General features: G+C 39.4%; 1 protein-coding gene across 4 annotated transcripts in view; it reads left to right on the top strand.

The window, feature by feature from the left end:
* Window positions 1–14,931, top strand: part of LOC132384647 (GTP-binding protein Rheb-like) — a 48,974-nt gene that overhangs the window by 23,810 nt on the left and 10,233 nt on the right. The window contains exons 2-8 of one of the 4 annotated variants that reach the window (XM_059955969.1): window positions 838–1,126; window positions 4,398–4,469; window positions 6,767–6,834; window positions 7,105–7,187; window positions 8,649–8,705; window positions 10,937–10,999; window positions 14,311–14,358. In XM_059955969.1, the coding sequence (XP_059811952.1) occupies window positions 4,439–4,469; window positions 6,767–6,834; window positions 7,105–7,187; window positions 8,649–8,705; window positions 10,937–10,999; window positions 14,311–14,358 (350 nt within the window). In that variant the 5' untranslated portion in view covers window positions 838–1,126; window positions 4,398–4,438. The other 3 variants (XM_059955968.1, XM_059955971.1, XM_059955970.1) reach the window with 3 other exon arrangements.

Here is a 14,931-nt window from a genome sequence, read left to right as displayed (position 1 = left end):
CTTGGCCCGAAACGTCGACAGCACTTCTCCCTATAGATGCTGCCTGGCCTGCTGTGTTCCACCAGCATTTTGTGTGTGTTGTTGTTTGAATTTCCAGCATCTGCAGATTTCTTCGTGTCCGTCTGTCTGTCTGTGTGCTGTGTGAACGCCAATACAGATTTAGTTAGATCCAGCATGTATGTGTTTAAAACATACTTACAAGATCTCACTGAAGATCCTTTAAACTTAGTTTCATACTGCATCAGGTCATTCCCCACAGTTCCACATGTGTTCTCTGGGAGATTTTCCATCTACCTCCAAAACAACATTTAACTGTCAAACAGCAACTGGGCTTTAATCGTACAGCAAGTTCTTCAGAGCATTATGAAAGTAGAGAAAAGAAAAAAAATGCAAGTTTTTTTTGTAGAATTGGGAGACTGCAGATGCTGGAATCTGGAGCAACACAGAAAGAACTCAGCAGGTCAGGCAGCATCCGTGGAGGGAAATGGACAGTCAATGTTACGGTGGATGTTTTTAGTGGAGAACTTTCAGGGGTCTGAACCTAATAGTCAACTGTCCATTACACAAATTCTTTTTACTCTCAAAAAAGTCAAGAATTGTATTTTCTGAAAATCTGAACTAAAACCTGCCAATGCTGGGCCTGAAACATTGACTCTGTTCTCCCTTCCACAGATGCTAAGTTACTTGTTTTTTTATTTGCAGCATTTTCTGTTTTTATTTCACATTTCCACCATTTGCAGTTACTTCATAAATTTTCACTTGCGGGAGTATTTACAATATCCTGTTTTTGTATCAACGTTCACATTATTTTGGCAATATCATCATTCTCATTCACAGCATCCCATGTCCAAATGGCAGATCAACAGACGCTATACGGTCCGGTGCACATTCACAGTTTAAAATCTCGGGATGAACTCGCTGAACTGCTCTCGACCCAGTTGGAAGGGGGTCGGATTAGATCCGAACCATTAGAGCCTTCACCGTGACCCGCTGTCTCCAACGCCACGCCCGCCACTTCCACAGGTGCGCTGCTCCGGGGCGGACGGTTACCAAGGCACACTCACTGTGATCAGCCCAAGAGGTGGCGCGCAAGAAGGAGGTGGGACTTGATGTTGAGCGACTGCAGGTACTTCTTTGCGTCTTGCTCCGCCCCAACCATTTTGCCGTAAATGGTGTGAACCATTTGTTGTTCTGTGTTGAGAGGAAAACAAATAATATACTAATAAAAAATGACACCTTCGTTGGCGAATAAGGGGCAGTGGGTGGTTTCATAGCTTGGAGTAGAAAAGGGGGACCACAGTAAGAGCATCTCACTTATATTCGTGGTCTCCCGGGTGTAAACACGCGTTTTAAAGCATTGCGGTCACGTGGCCGGTGCAAGCCCGGGTTGTTCAAACTTACACATCCTCCTGTTCAGCAAACCTTCATTAGATGGCTCCAGTAAAGTTTCGGAAGATTGCAGTGTTGGGGTATAGATCAGTTGGTGAGTGGCTTTACTTTCCGTACATTTGTCTTCACAGTCAACGCCACACGGTTAAATCTCACCTCATTCTCTTTGCTGGTTTTCCCGTTCCTTTGAGATGGTTTGTGTGAAGTCTTGTAAATCCTCACATGGGGATTAGTATCAGCTCAGTTATCCGCTATAATATTCAAACCTTTCCTATGTGTTCTTGATACTTTCCTTCTTGTTTCTTCCCCCCCCCCCCAGGTAAGGGAAGAGAAGTCGAAGTTGTTTTTAGCAGAGGAATGTCTTTCATTTGGTTTTATTAGGATTGATTTGTTTCCTCTTATTCCTGTTAGTGAGAGCTTATAGAGGGTAGATTGACTGCTCTAATTTCCTATAATAACACTTGGAAGTGTACCATTTACACGAAACGTTTTATGATATCGCGAAAGGGGCGTGAGATGTAATACATAAGCGCAGTTAATTCTGTTAGGTGGCTTTTCCTTCCCCGTTAACCCGCTACTTGATTATATATGTAGCCTCAGTGAGTCGGGTTTTCTTCAAAGTTTAAACTAAAACTAGCCCCTGCCTCTTCTCTCTCTCCCCCCCCTCACCGAAGGGTGTTGGGGTGACGGAAATAATGGGACATGACGATCTCCTTGTTTTTTTAAAATGATAACGAGTTGTTTGAAAACATAGCCTTATTTGTTTTATATCAGCCATACTATGTCCTGATAGATTTGCTATGTTGGTTAGTATTGCTTATCTCTTGGTGGAATAACTTTTAAAGGGAGTCTATTTTAACTAGCTGATATTTGCCTGGCCAAAAAAATTTTGTACGTCAATCGAGCTAAAAATTCTCCGGTAATTTGAACGTAAGTGGTCTTTTGGGGTTTAGGTGTTTGATGGAGGGGAGGAATTATTACAAAAAAATAATTGGACTTTTAAAGTTTTACAATGCAAGCAGAAGCCTATTTGCTTTCCTTTTTTGGAAAGCGTTATTATGTGATGCAAGGAATAACTCAGATATTCACGTGTTACATTTGACTAAAATGATTTGGATTGGTCAACTACTGCAGTCATTGTGGAGAGCGATAGTCCACGGTAGTGATACTAGTTCATTACTTTGGTCGGCATACTGCTTTTCTTCCAGCAATGATCTGAATTCAGTATTGTAAATCAGTGGTGTAGGCAGACAAAATCTTCATTTTTAACATCACGTCCTCGGTACTGTACTGGAGGATTAGTATAGATGATTTGCTGTCACTCTGGAAACGGCCATGGATTCAAAGCTTTCTGACCCGAAGGTGAGAATGGTATCAACTTTATTGCAGCTGGTGCTTGGAGTTTTTTTTAAGCCACTGGTATCCATTAAGAAAAATCTTGGTTTGGTCACGTGAGAATTGTGTATTAATTGTTTAAAGTGAGAGAACAAAAGTTGAGCCATTATTTTGTTTTTAGTTAGTGATTATCAATCTTCTCAGTTGGTACTTTCTGTGAATATTGTATTCCTGACTTTATTTTGTTAAGTTGACAAATGGGTTATCACTACTTTTTGGGAGTTCATTATTAACCTCAAGGCTCCGTGCATTTTATAAACTCTTAGATATAAAATCCATAGGTAATGTGGTTTATCTTTTTAAATCCAATGATCAAATAAGGTCTGAATTTGTTTCTGTTTCTTGAATACTGAACCACTGATAGTGGTTTGGGTAACAATGTGCAAGGGGTTCTGAATAGATCTGGGATCTTTTGTTTATATTTGAATGACCTTTTTTTGTGGTACTCTGTCCTTCAGAACTGGAGTTCTGGATCCTATCCATCGGTTCTGGAAGGTCAGCAGCATTCTGGTTGGATCAAGATTCCCAAGATGGGAAAAGTGAGAGGAGAGCAAAAGTGGAGCCTTTGTTTTGCCCTTTTGATCATTTCTGCTAGCTCTGGGGGTTTTTACATTTTGCTTCCTGCTGACTTTTGCAAGTTACCATTATTAAAAGTAAATATCACTTTTCTGCAACTTTGTCTTATCTCCAACTGGGATGCAAATTTTTGAAGATAACTGTTAATTAGATTACAAGCAGACAATGTTGGAAATCCATAAGCCAGGTGGCACCTGTTTAGATGGAAACCAAGATGGATATTAACCAATTTGGGTTAATATTTTTTCAATATTAGGAAAGATCAGTAAACTGCCATGTTTTAAATTGCAGGAATGGAAAGGTGTGATGGGGTAGAAACCAAGAGTGATGCAAATAGACAATAAGACACAAGAGCAGAATTGGGTCATCTGGCCCATCGAGTCTGCTCCACCATTCAATAATGGCAGATCTTTTTTTAAATCTCCTCTCCTCCTCAACCCCAGTTCCTGGCCTTCTCCCTGTCACCTTTGATGCCATGTCCAATCAAGAACCTATCAATCTCTGCCTTAAATACACCCAATGACCTGACCTCCACAGCTACATGTGGCAATAAATTCACCATCCTTTGGCTAAAGAAATTTCTCTGCATCTGCTTTTGAAAGGGTGCCCTTCTATATCCTGAGATTGTGCCCTTTTATCCTAGACTCTACAAACATGGGAAACCTCCTTTCCACATTGACTCTAGGACTTTCAACATTCAAAAGGTTTCAATGAGATCCCCCCATCCTTCTGAATTCCTTCCAGTCCTGGAATTGTTATTGTGAAATAAATAGCAGTGGTGAAAGCTTAAAATCTTGAGATTTAAAAATAATGAGATGATGGAGTGCAAGGGATGGGTAGGGGCCTAAAGAGCTAGAGCTTCGAGCAGGGCAGGTGCTGCAAATCCAAGGTTAAATGAAAAAAATGCTGCAATTGCTTTGGTGATATTGATTTTAATATTTTAGAAATAATAAAAGCAAGTACAGTTTGCCTTCAGTTGCTGAAAAAACAAAATTCTTCAATAATGACATGTTCTGGCTTTGAATTTGCTTTTGTAGGAAAGTCATCACTGGCGGTCCAGTTTGTGGACGGACACTTCATGGAATGCTATGACCCTACAATTGAGAATAGTGAGTATGGTCTTTAAGATGTAGTTATCATAAGCCCATAAACACATGGGAGCAGAATTGGGTCATTTGGCCCATTGATTCTGCTCCACCATTCCATCATGGCTAGTTTATTATGCCACTCAACCTATTCTCCTGTCCTCTCCCCATAATCTTTGACACCCTAACTAATCAGAACCTATCAACCTCCACTTTAAATATACCGAATGACTTGGCCTCCCCAGCTCTCCGTGGCAGTGAATTCCACAGATACACCTCCCTTGTATCATCCATAGTGTCCCAACTGAGCAGATTTGAAGTCGACTCCAGGAGTGAATGAACAGATTTTTGAACATGCTTCACTCTTTGTGATCATGATATGCTGGGCACCAGATTTATTCTCACGGGTCAATTAAAGTTTTGTGGATTTGGGTTTTTGTGTCTCAGGGAACTGAATATTAGTTTACTGCACGTGGAAAGCGTCTCAACCATTCCTTCTGGGAACTGCTTCCATATACCTACCACCTGCTGTGTGCCCGTCAGGTTCTTATCTCGCCTTGCAGCTCCTAATCTTAAAAACTACTTATTTAGTTTAATTTCCCAACCCTGGAAGAAAACTGCTCACTCACTGTGTCCCTCATGTTGATGTAATGTTTACTTGTTTTTTAAAAAAAAATGTGTAAGTGGAGCCTAATTTGTTTTTCTTGTTAATGCTGCTTATTTGAAGCTGTGCCTGTGATGCTGCTACAAGTTTTTCTTTACGCCTGTGTGTACATGTATTTGTGCACATGACAATAAACTGTTTCATTTAGTAAGGGAGCAGTTGGTTCAACCTCTCCCTGTAAGTAAGCCCCTTGAGTCTTGACAACATCCTTGTAAATCTTTATTGCACTCTTTCCAGTTTAATCACATCCTTTCTTTAATAGGGTGACCAAAGCTGAGCACAATACTTATCAATGTCTTGTGCCATGGCAATATAACTCAACTTTTGTATTGTATGCACTTACTGAAGGCCAGATGTTAAAAGGTGTCTTCACTGCCCTGTCTACCTGTGAACCCATTTTAAGGAACTATGTGCCTACAACAGTGCCCAGGGACCTTTGTTCAAAGTAATATGTCCTACCTTGATTTGTCCTTCCAAAATGTGACACTTTGCATTTATCTGAATTAAATTCCATTTGCCCTTCTGCAGCCCACTTACTCAAACAATCAAGATTCTGCTGCAATTCTTCATTATCTGACATCACCTATTTTAGTATAAGTGCAAACTTGCCATTTCTGCTATACAGTATTTGTGATCTAGTCATCAACTTGTGGCCCTTTGTTATTGCTAGGATATTATGGGACTGAGTTTTTTCCTAAATACTCTTGAGAGTGGAGGTAGAGGATGCAGAAATAGCAATTTTGTTTAACTGTTCACTGTGTGGTAGGAAAGTATCCAGTGCCCCTATGAACAAAGGGATGTTTCAAAGGTGTTCAATGGTTGTGAAGTTCTTTTGAAGTTTGCTTTTGTTGGACTTGGTGCCCTGTGCCCATTTTGTGTACAAAAATTGCTAATGATCAGGTGATTTGCTTTACATTATGACTAAGGAATGAGCATTAGCAGCAGTGTAACAGCAAAATTCCTTATTCCAGCTCTGTGGTCTTTGCAATTTGAGAACCATATTGCCTGTGATTTGATTTTTTTCTTCTTCCAAAAGATGGCATCCCTCACAGTGCAGCACACTTTGTATTGTAATGGAAATTGATCGGAGTTTATGCTTGACTTCTGAGTAAGGCTACATTTGATTTGGGTGAGAGTGCTACCAGTTGATATCTAGTGAACAATGACACCAAATGATGGGTTCATAATTTACTCTGGTAAATAGTTGTGGACATGGCAAAGGATGTGGTGTTGCAAGTCTATGACATCCTAACCTAATATCAGGCAATTTTCAAACAGATCAGATAAATGTGTACTGTACTTGGCTTCCTTCACTCTTAAGTTGATGTATGCTGGTTTCCCTAGAAACAGCTGCTTCTGATTTTGCTTGTGCATTTGATTGCTTCTTGAGGTGAAACACTACACATTATAGGATTATTGAGATTTTTAGTTTGGTAGTTATTTGCTGTAGGGCTATTGATGGAACAATTTGTAGCTTAAATACTGTATCTTAGGATTCTTTTGGCGGTTGAGGGTGAAATGTGCAGGTAGAGTATAGCACCTGTAGAACTGAGATTGCATCAGCTGAAATACTGCACCTTGGGTTATTGATTAGATTGTGCAGAAATCACCTGCAATATTGAATGCATGCTGTTCATGTGAATTTTTTTTTTTGCAGCATTTAATAAAACCATAAACTTCAATGGACAAGATTTCTACCTCCAGCTGGTGGATACTGCTGGGCAGGTGAGAGTTTTGGGTGTATAACCTTGTAGAAGGGAGGTTTACAATCTGATGGGCGGCACAAATGCAATGTGATTTACTGTGAATATCTTTTGTTTATTTATATATATATATATATATATATACACACACATATATATATAAAATAAAAAATAAAATCCTACCTAGCAAAAACTAACTTGTTTATAGCCTTCAGTTTCTAGCTTGGTGATTATTAATCACTTTCCTATTTTTGTAACACTTCCCCCCCCCCTCCCCCCGCTCAACCTTCAGGATGAGTATTCAATTTTCAGCCTTTCCCACACAGTGAACATTCATGGGTATATTTTGGTTTACTCAGTAACATCAATGAAGAGGTGAGTAATCCATGATAAATAATTCAGAATAAGATACAATAACAAGATACAATAATCAGATGTAACTTGGCAGCAACTATAAGCTGAAATGCATAAAGGTTTATCTTTATGGTGGGATCCTTGGGAATATTGATGTTGGAATTCAAATCCATTGCACTCAAAGTGGCAACATGAGCCAATAAGGTGGTATACTTAGTCAGGGTGTTGAGCATAATAATCAGTCATGTTTGGGTACTTGATCCTCCACAATATTCCGCGTGGGGAATTTAAACTGGAGGTGGGTGTTTTTTTTTGTTTTTATGAGGTTGCGAGCTTGACATCAACCTGGCACGGATAGAGTGAATTCAGGAGCGGTCCATCACTGGATCAAACTTGGGAACCTCCATTCTCGAGCCCAGCGCTGATCTCACTGCCACCAGCCCACCATGATTTTGTAGTTGTATGTAACTATTGTTACATGGTGATCATAACTGGAGGCTTTGGCAAGAGTGCAGAAGAGGTTGGAGCATGGAAGCCTACAGCACATTACAGGCCCTTTGGCCCACAATGTTGTGCCAACCATGTAACCTACTCTAGAAACTGCCTAGAGTTTCCCTACAGCATAGCCCTCATTTTACTGGGGAGTTGACTGGATTAGAGTATTTATAAAGGAATGATTGAATAACTAGATTTTCTCGAGCATTGGTGGCTGAAGTGCAACCAGATAGTGTATAAAATTCAGAAGCATGGATGGGGTCACTTTTATTTCCCCGGAGTTGGAATGTTAAATAGCAGTGGGTGTAGCTTTGGGTTAAGAGTAAAGTTTTAAAGGAGATTTATGAAGCTTTTTTTTTTGTGGTAGTTGCCTGGAATGCATTGTAAAGTGATAGAGGTGGATATGATTAGAATGGAATGGGAGGTATCATTTACCAGTAGATGGGATTAATTTGGATAGACATGGTTGCCATGGACATGAACTGAAGAGCTGGAAATGCTATTCTATTCTTTGCACTTGCTGCTTTGAACTGGGAGCAAGTAATTTCCGGTCATGTATCCAAAAGCAAAAATTTGTTGCTTTTAAGTCTTGTTTTAGTATGCATGCCTCTTTACCTAAAATTGGGTGCATGATGAGGCTTTTCTACCATTTGAGATTTAGCTAGACATCTTTAGAGCCAGAGACACGGGCTTATGACATTAATTCAGGCTTTCAATGCATTGGGCTGCTTTCTTTGAAATTGATGGAAGACATTATGGCTTGGAACCACATGTGGAAGAGCTGAATCACTGCACCAGAATAGGATTGCTTCTACCACCATCACTTGTCTGTCACTGGTGTCTTGATGCAAGTTGGTAACTTACTGTGGAAGATGTTTTTATATAGTCAGAGGGTTGTGTGTCATAGTCAGAAAGGACAGAAGTTTTTGCAGATAAGAGTAACTGTTTTAACTTTCTGTTAATGTCTGTCCTTTGGTGTTCTTGCAGTTTTGAAATGATTAAGACCATTCGCAGTAAACTACTGGATGTGGTGGGAAAAGTACAGTAAGTATTAACTTGGTGGGGGGAAAGCATTGTTTATTTTCCTAGCTGATTTGAATAGTGTTTAATCATGATACTACCAAATCTATGTTGGAATACATGCATGACTCTTGATCTGTTAGTACTATAGTGACTAGTGCACAGCTAGTGGAATTGGCGATGGATGTGGTGGAAGTTTTGAATTGTACTTGCTTTCCTCCTTGCAGCCTAGAGGTTTGAGCTCTCCTAATAAACCTAAAAAATAAAGTTTTGGATGTTAACAATACACTTATTGAAATTTGTTCTGATGATTGTTTCTATCCCACCAAACTCAATGTCATAGTTACAATTTAGCAAAATTTAACCTTGTTTGGGCTAAGTTAATAACTTTAATAAAAGTAACAAAAAATTAAAAATTGTACCCTCTAAGTAGGTCAAACAGCAATGACTAAAACCAGGTTGAAACCCCTTCATTAGAACTGGGAAACATTAGTTCTAAATTGCAGAAATTGAGGGATGGATAGGATAAAGGAAATGCCTCTAGGGCAAGGCAGGGATGCTGAGATAATCCCATTGACAGCTAATTCTCAAATTGGTAGTTGGTGAACAAAGGACAAACTCTGACATGCAAGTTAGGCTCTGAGATCTGAAACCGCTGGTGCCCTTGTCCACCTTCCATCTTTGCCCATTGCCCTTTTCTTGCTATACTTTCTCATGAGACTGCAGGAGATGTAACATCACTTTTCATTCAAATCCTGATCTAACCTCAATCTTCGGCCTCCTGCATTGTTCTAAATAAACCAATGCAAGGTTTGAGGAATAGCATCTAATCTATCTGGGCACATTGCAGCCTTCAGGACTTAATGAAAATAGTTGAATGTAACTAACATCAAGTTCGTCAGAACTTCTGTTGTCCTCTTCTAACAAGTAAATATTCTTTTCACTGAAAAGAAAATGGTTAACTTTCAATAAATGTTAAGGAAGTATCTAATAAAGGTGAGGAAATGATGCTAGAGAAATTAATGACACTCATTAAATCTCCATGGCTTTTTAATTTGCATCCAGAGTACTAAAGGAGGCAGCTTGGAAATAGATGTTTTGAGAATTCTATAGATCATGGAATAGTTCCCAATGATTGGAGAGTGGCAAATATAACTTTGTAAATAAAAGCAGGGATAGAAAATGAAAACCTGTGGGCCAGTTAACATCAGTTGTAGGGCAAATACTTGAAGCTACTTTAAAGGATACTGAATATCAATGTGCATTGCTAAAAGGGAAATTTGACAACCTTGCTAAAATTTGAGCATGTAACTGGTAGAGTAGATACAGTGTATTTACACTTAAAGGTTTTCTGAAACTCCCACAAAGTTGGTGTTAAATTAAAATGCATGGTATTGGGTTATAAGTTGGTAGATTTTGAGGGGTGGTGTTCTAGAAAGAGTAGGATTAAATAGTTTGGAAGTAAATTTGTTATCAAAGTACATGTACTACCCCAAGATTCATTTTCTTGAGCATTCACAGTAAATACAAAGAAACAAACTGGAATGCATGAAAAACACAACAAAAGGACAGACAAACAATGTGTAAAATGCAACAAATAGTGTGCACATACAAGAGTGAATAAATAATACTGAGAACATCCTTAAAGTCCAAAAAAGGTCCAGAAGTTGTGGAATCACAGTTCAGTGTTGGAGTGAGTGAGATCATCCCCCTCCAGTTCAAGAGCTTGATGACTGAGTGATAATTCTTCCTGAACCTGATGGTGAGAGTCCTGAGGTTCCTGTACTTCCTGATGGCAGTAGTAAGAGGAGAGCATGGCCTGGTTGGTGGGAATCCCTGATGATGGGATGCTGCTTTCCTGTGACAGTGCTCCTTGTAGCTGTGCTCAATGATGGTGTGGTGAACTACATATACCTGTCTTGACGCACCCCTCCTGCTGACTGCTCCTGTGGCTCCTCCCACAGACCCCGGTATAAAGGCATTTGGAGCTACAGACCCTTCCTCAGTCTCCAGGATGTTGTGTGATGGTCACTTGCTGCTTGTGCTTTCTTCCAGCCAATAAAAGCCTACCTTAACCTATGTCTCAGAGTTATTGATGGTGCATCAATGGGGAGGGCTTTACCCATGGACTAATGATTTCCCTGATTGGCAAGATTTGGTTACAGCTTGGACAAATCTGAATTGCTTGCAGCATAGGCAACTGCTGGTTAAACCCTTATAACAGTTATATCTTTCATATTTATTTAACCCCACAGCCGACCATCTTCTCCACATTATGCTCCACCTTTTGAACCTCCATGTTTTTGCCAAATGTGCAGGTGAGTAGCAAGAGCATACATGCAGGTATTTTCTCATGTTCACTACCTTTTGTGCATGGAAATACTTGGAAGATTTGATTGCTGTTGACTAATGTTCAGTTGTCACTACTGAATCAAACCCTTCACTCCCATTGGATGATGTTGGGGTAGTGATGGTGGATTAGATATGTGGGAAGATGTGTAATTTTCAGTAGTTAATCGATCTTTGTGATCCAACCAAGTCCACTTTGCGACTTAAAGATTTTTTGATGAGCTATTTATACTGTTCTTTAGACTGTAATGGTGCAAAGATGCTGACTGTTAACTTTTCTTCCATGGATGCTTCCTGATGGTGTTACAGTTTAATTTTTCTTGTGTTAGTGCATTTTTTGTTTGCTGAGAGTCTTGAACTCTAAACAGATATAGAAACTTGAGGCTGAAAACATTCTTGGGTTTGTCACAGCTTCTATTAAGTGCACTTTTCAGTATGCTGTTTAAATTATAATATGTAAAGCTATCAGTGACTCCTGGTGTTCCTTTGGGGTTAATGATAGTGTTTTCTATTTGGTGTACATCTTGCCAGCAGTTTAAAATGAATGAGTAATCAATGCTGAATAAATAATTTAAACACTTGTAGTTTCTGTTTTGCACTGGAGTTTAGAAATTTGAAGGATTGCTTTATTGACACAAAGCCTGGACCGTAATACTGGACCATTACTTTGTGTTTTGATCTTAAAAATATAACTTCTGTATTACAACACAGCATGGTCATTGTTGAAAGCTTGACAGCTACTCACAATAGTCTCAGATTGAACTCGTGGCACGAAAATAGTAAATGACATATTGCTACAAATATCTTAATGTTAATGTCTTTTTGTGTTGGCGTGTGGCCGAGTGGTTAAGGCGTTGGTCTAGTGATCTGAGGGTCACTAGTTCGAGCCTCAGCCAAGGCAGCATGAGTCCTTGAGCAAGGAACTTAACCACATATTGCTCTGTGACACCAGTGCCAAGCTGTATCGGTCCTTGAAGTAGAGAGGGGAAACTTGCAGCATGGGCAACTGCCGGTCTCCCATACAACCCAGCCCAGGCCTGCGCCCTGGAAATTTTCCAAGGCACAAATCCATGGTCTATCGAGACTAACAGATGCCTTATATAATGTCCTTCTGAGTAGAGTTCTAGATTGGTTCTACATTTGCCAAATGTAGTAGCTGATTGCAAAGTTGTTACTGGTCCAGTGAGCCATAGGATTCAAATCTCATCATGGTAACTGCGAATTCTTTAAAGTATGGTTCATTGAATAAATTTGGAGTAAAGTATCCAGTAATGGTGATTGGGGGAAATCTACTAGATTGCCATTAAAATACTATATTGATTACTTGAGATGAAACCCAATCATCCCCAAAACTCTTAGCAAATCAGAGCAGTTGTGGGAAGAAGTGATTAGTGTTTTGGGTTGAATCTGCCTTCAATGTTAAGTTTCTTCTATAGATACTGCACTCTAAATCCAATATCACCTACATTAGAAGATTGGCATGAAATTATTTTGGAGATATTTTAAATGGAAAAGATGATCTACTCTTTGAGAATTCAAAAAGAAAAATTTAATCAAATTTGGAATAAATGGATTGAATTTATAACCCCAAAGCAAGCAGACTTTGGATGACTCTCCTAATGATTTATACTGTTTTTCTCATCAACACAGTAATATTGCTAATGTAAGCACCCTTGGTTCAATTGTTTACTTTTTTTTGAAAATGGGGAATTAACACAAAGGAAAAGATTTGGGAAAGGGGAAAAATATGAAAAAAATTAAATCAGTACATAGGGATTGGATAATTATGTTTGGGGGTGGAACAAACATGAACAAGTTAGGATATAAAATCCTACAATGGTAGTTACATAGGGTTACATAATGTTTTGTACCAGAAGTAATGGTCCAGAAGAGATGCATGGAAATTATTATTAATCCACTATTATTACTATTTTTCTTAACAATTATTGTCATTGCTTGGTCTAATAGGGTGGAATTACAACTGCACATAATTCTCTATTTAAGTGCCTTAATACTTATTATCTCAATGTGTACTTGTGAATGTATAAAAAAATTATAGATTAAAATAATCTTTAAAAAAAGATTTCACACTTGGTATTTCCAACATTTTGTGTTCCTTAAAGAATAATTCTCAGTATCTACAGCATTTTATTTGAAACCCACTGAGCTTACCTAGTTTAATAAATGACCTACAGCCCTGCTTAATTGCCAAAAGGCCGCTCTGCTGGAGCAAGCCATTGCAGCCATCCTTGGCACTGAATCTAACATAACAGCAATATGTTCCCAGCTGTCAACCATGCAAAGCCACCTTGAAGTTGTCATATAAACCAAATGATCCCAGTGTCCACCAATTTCCAAATGTAACATACCACTCATTTTGGCAACCCACCCCTGTAGCAGACATAGTGGTATACATTAAAGAGAAAGTGGTCCTGGGACTTTTCTGCACTCCATGAGGATGGGTAGTATCAAGACACAAATGCACAAAAAGTCTCCTGTTTTCCATCCCTCAGCTGATGAATTGGCAATCTTCAAAGCTGAACACCAGTGTGTAGGTAGCAAGAACACAGAATGTTCATTACATTTGGATCCATAGTACTGATAGAGCTGAGTTCTAAAATGAGAAAGTAGTGAGGAAAAACAAATCAGAAAAATTTTCTTAACCCATTTACCCACTGTGCATAATGCTAACTACGAAAGCCAAATCCCATTGGTGTTGCCCCACTATTAGGCTGTGTGGCACTCCACTGTGCTAAATGAGAAGTCTAGAACTATACATTGTGGAGGTAATGGTCTAGATTTGAAGTATAATTGCATTTGCCCTCCCCAACCCCCAAAACCTTTGAGTAATCTGGGGACTGCAGAAAAATGTGCAGAAGGTAGAGCAAAGTCTCTAAACACAAGTGTTTGTGACACTAAAAAATGGTTGAGCATGCTGAATACAGTAAAGATCATGTACTAAGTCCATATGGTACAGACTAGTACATTTGGCCAAGCCCACAATGTTTAAAGTTGCCCAAGTATATCTTATCCACACAAGTCAAACCAATTCAGACAAGTGCTGCTTCTTGAATCATAATGAATCCCAGTGAAATAACACTTGTCAGTACCCTGCTGACTAGTGATGCTGTCTGGTTACTTCAGGACTAGTAGACACTAAGGCTTAATTTAAAGCTGTGCGCTCTGAATGTGAACAGAAGCTGAACTGCTAGGGTGAGGTGTCAGTTTCTGGCCTTGACAGTTGTAACTAATGTGACTTTTTTTCCACTCAATCATTTAGAATACCAACAGTCCTGGTTGCAAATAAGAGAGACCTTTCTAAACAAAGGTATGTAGTTATTAGCGAAGTTAATTATAAATGTATGAAGTAAGGCTGTAACAGAAGGTAATTGTATATTTTTTAAAAAACCTTTTACTTCTGAGTGAAGTGGCAGGGAAGGGGATTGGTTTCTACACTTCAGAAATTGGGGATTTAAGTCTAACAAATTCTCCGGATTTAATGCAAATGAATGGGGAGCGGTACGTGAGGAAACTTTAGGGAAATTCTGGAATCTTCATGAGGACCTAAAACAGCTTGAATAGAAGAGAATGCAATAGTCACGGCTGTACACACAGTCCTTGCACATCTGGAGAAGAGGGATTCTTATGTGAGAATGCTGTTCTTGGACTACAGTTCAGCATTCAACACCATAGTTCCATCCAGGCTCAACAAGAAGCTCGGAGACCTCAGCCTTGACCCTGCCTTGTGCAGCTGGATCCTGGACTTCCTGTCAGATTTCAGGCAGGTGGTAAGAGTGGGCTCTCTCACCTCTGCCCCTCAACATGGGTGCCCCTCGGCTGTGTCCTAAATCCCCTCCTTTACTCTCTGTATACCCATGAACGTGTTGCCACCCACAGCTCC

This window comes from Hypanus sabinus, chromosome X1 (genome assembly GCF_030144855.1).
Source record: "Hypanus sabinus isolate sHypSab1 chromosome X1, sHypSab1.hap1, whole genome shotgun sequence".
Taxonomy (NCBI): Eukaryota; Metazoa; Chordata; class Chondrichthyes; order Myliobatiformes; family Dasyatidae; genus Hypanus; species Hypanus sabinus.
This window is presented reverse-complemented; position numbering and strand designations above follow the sequence as displayed.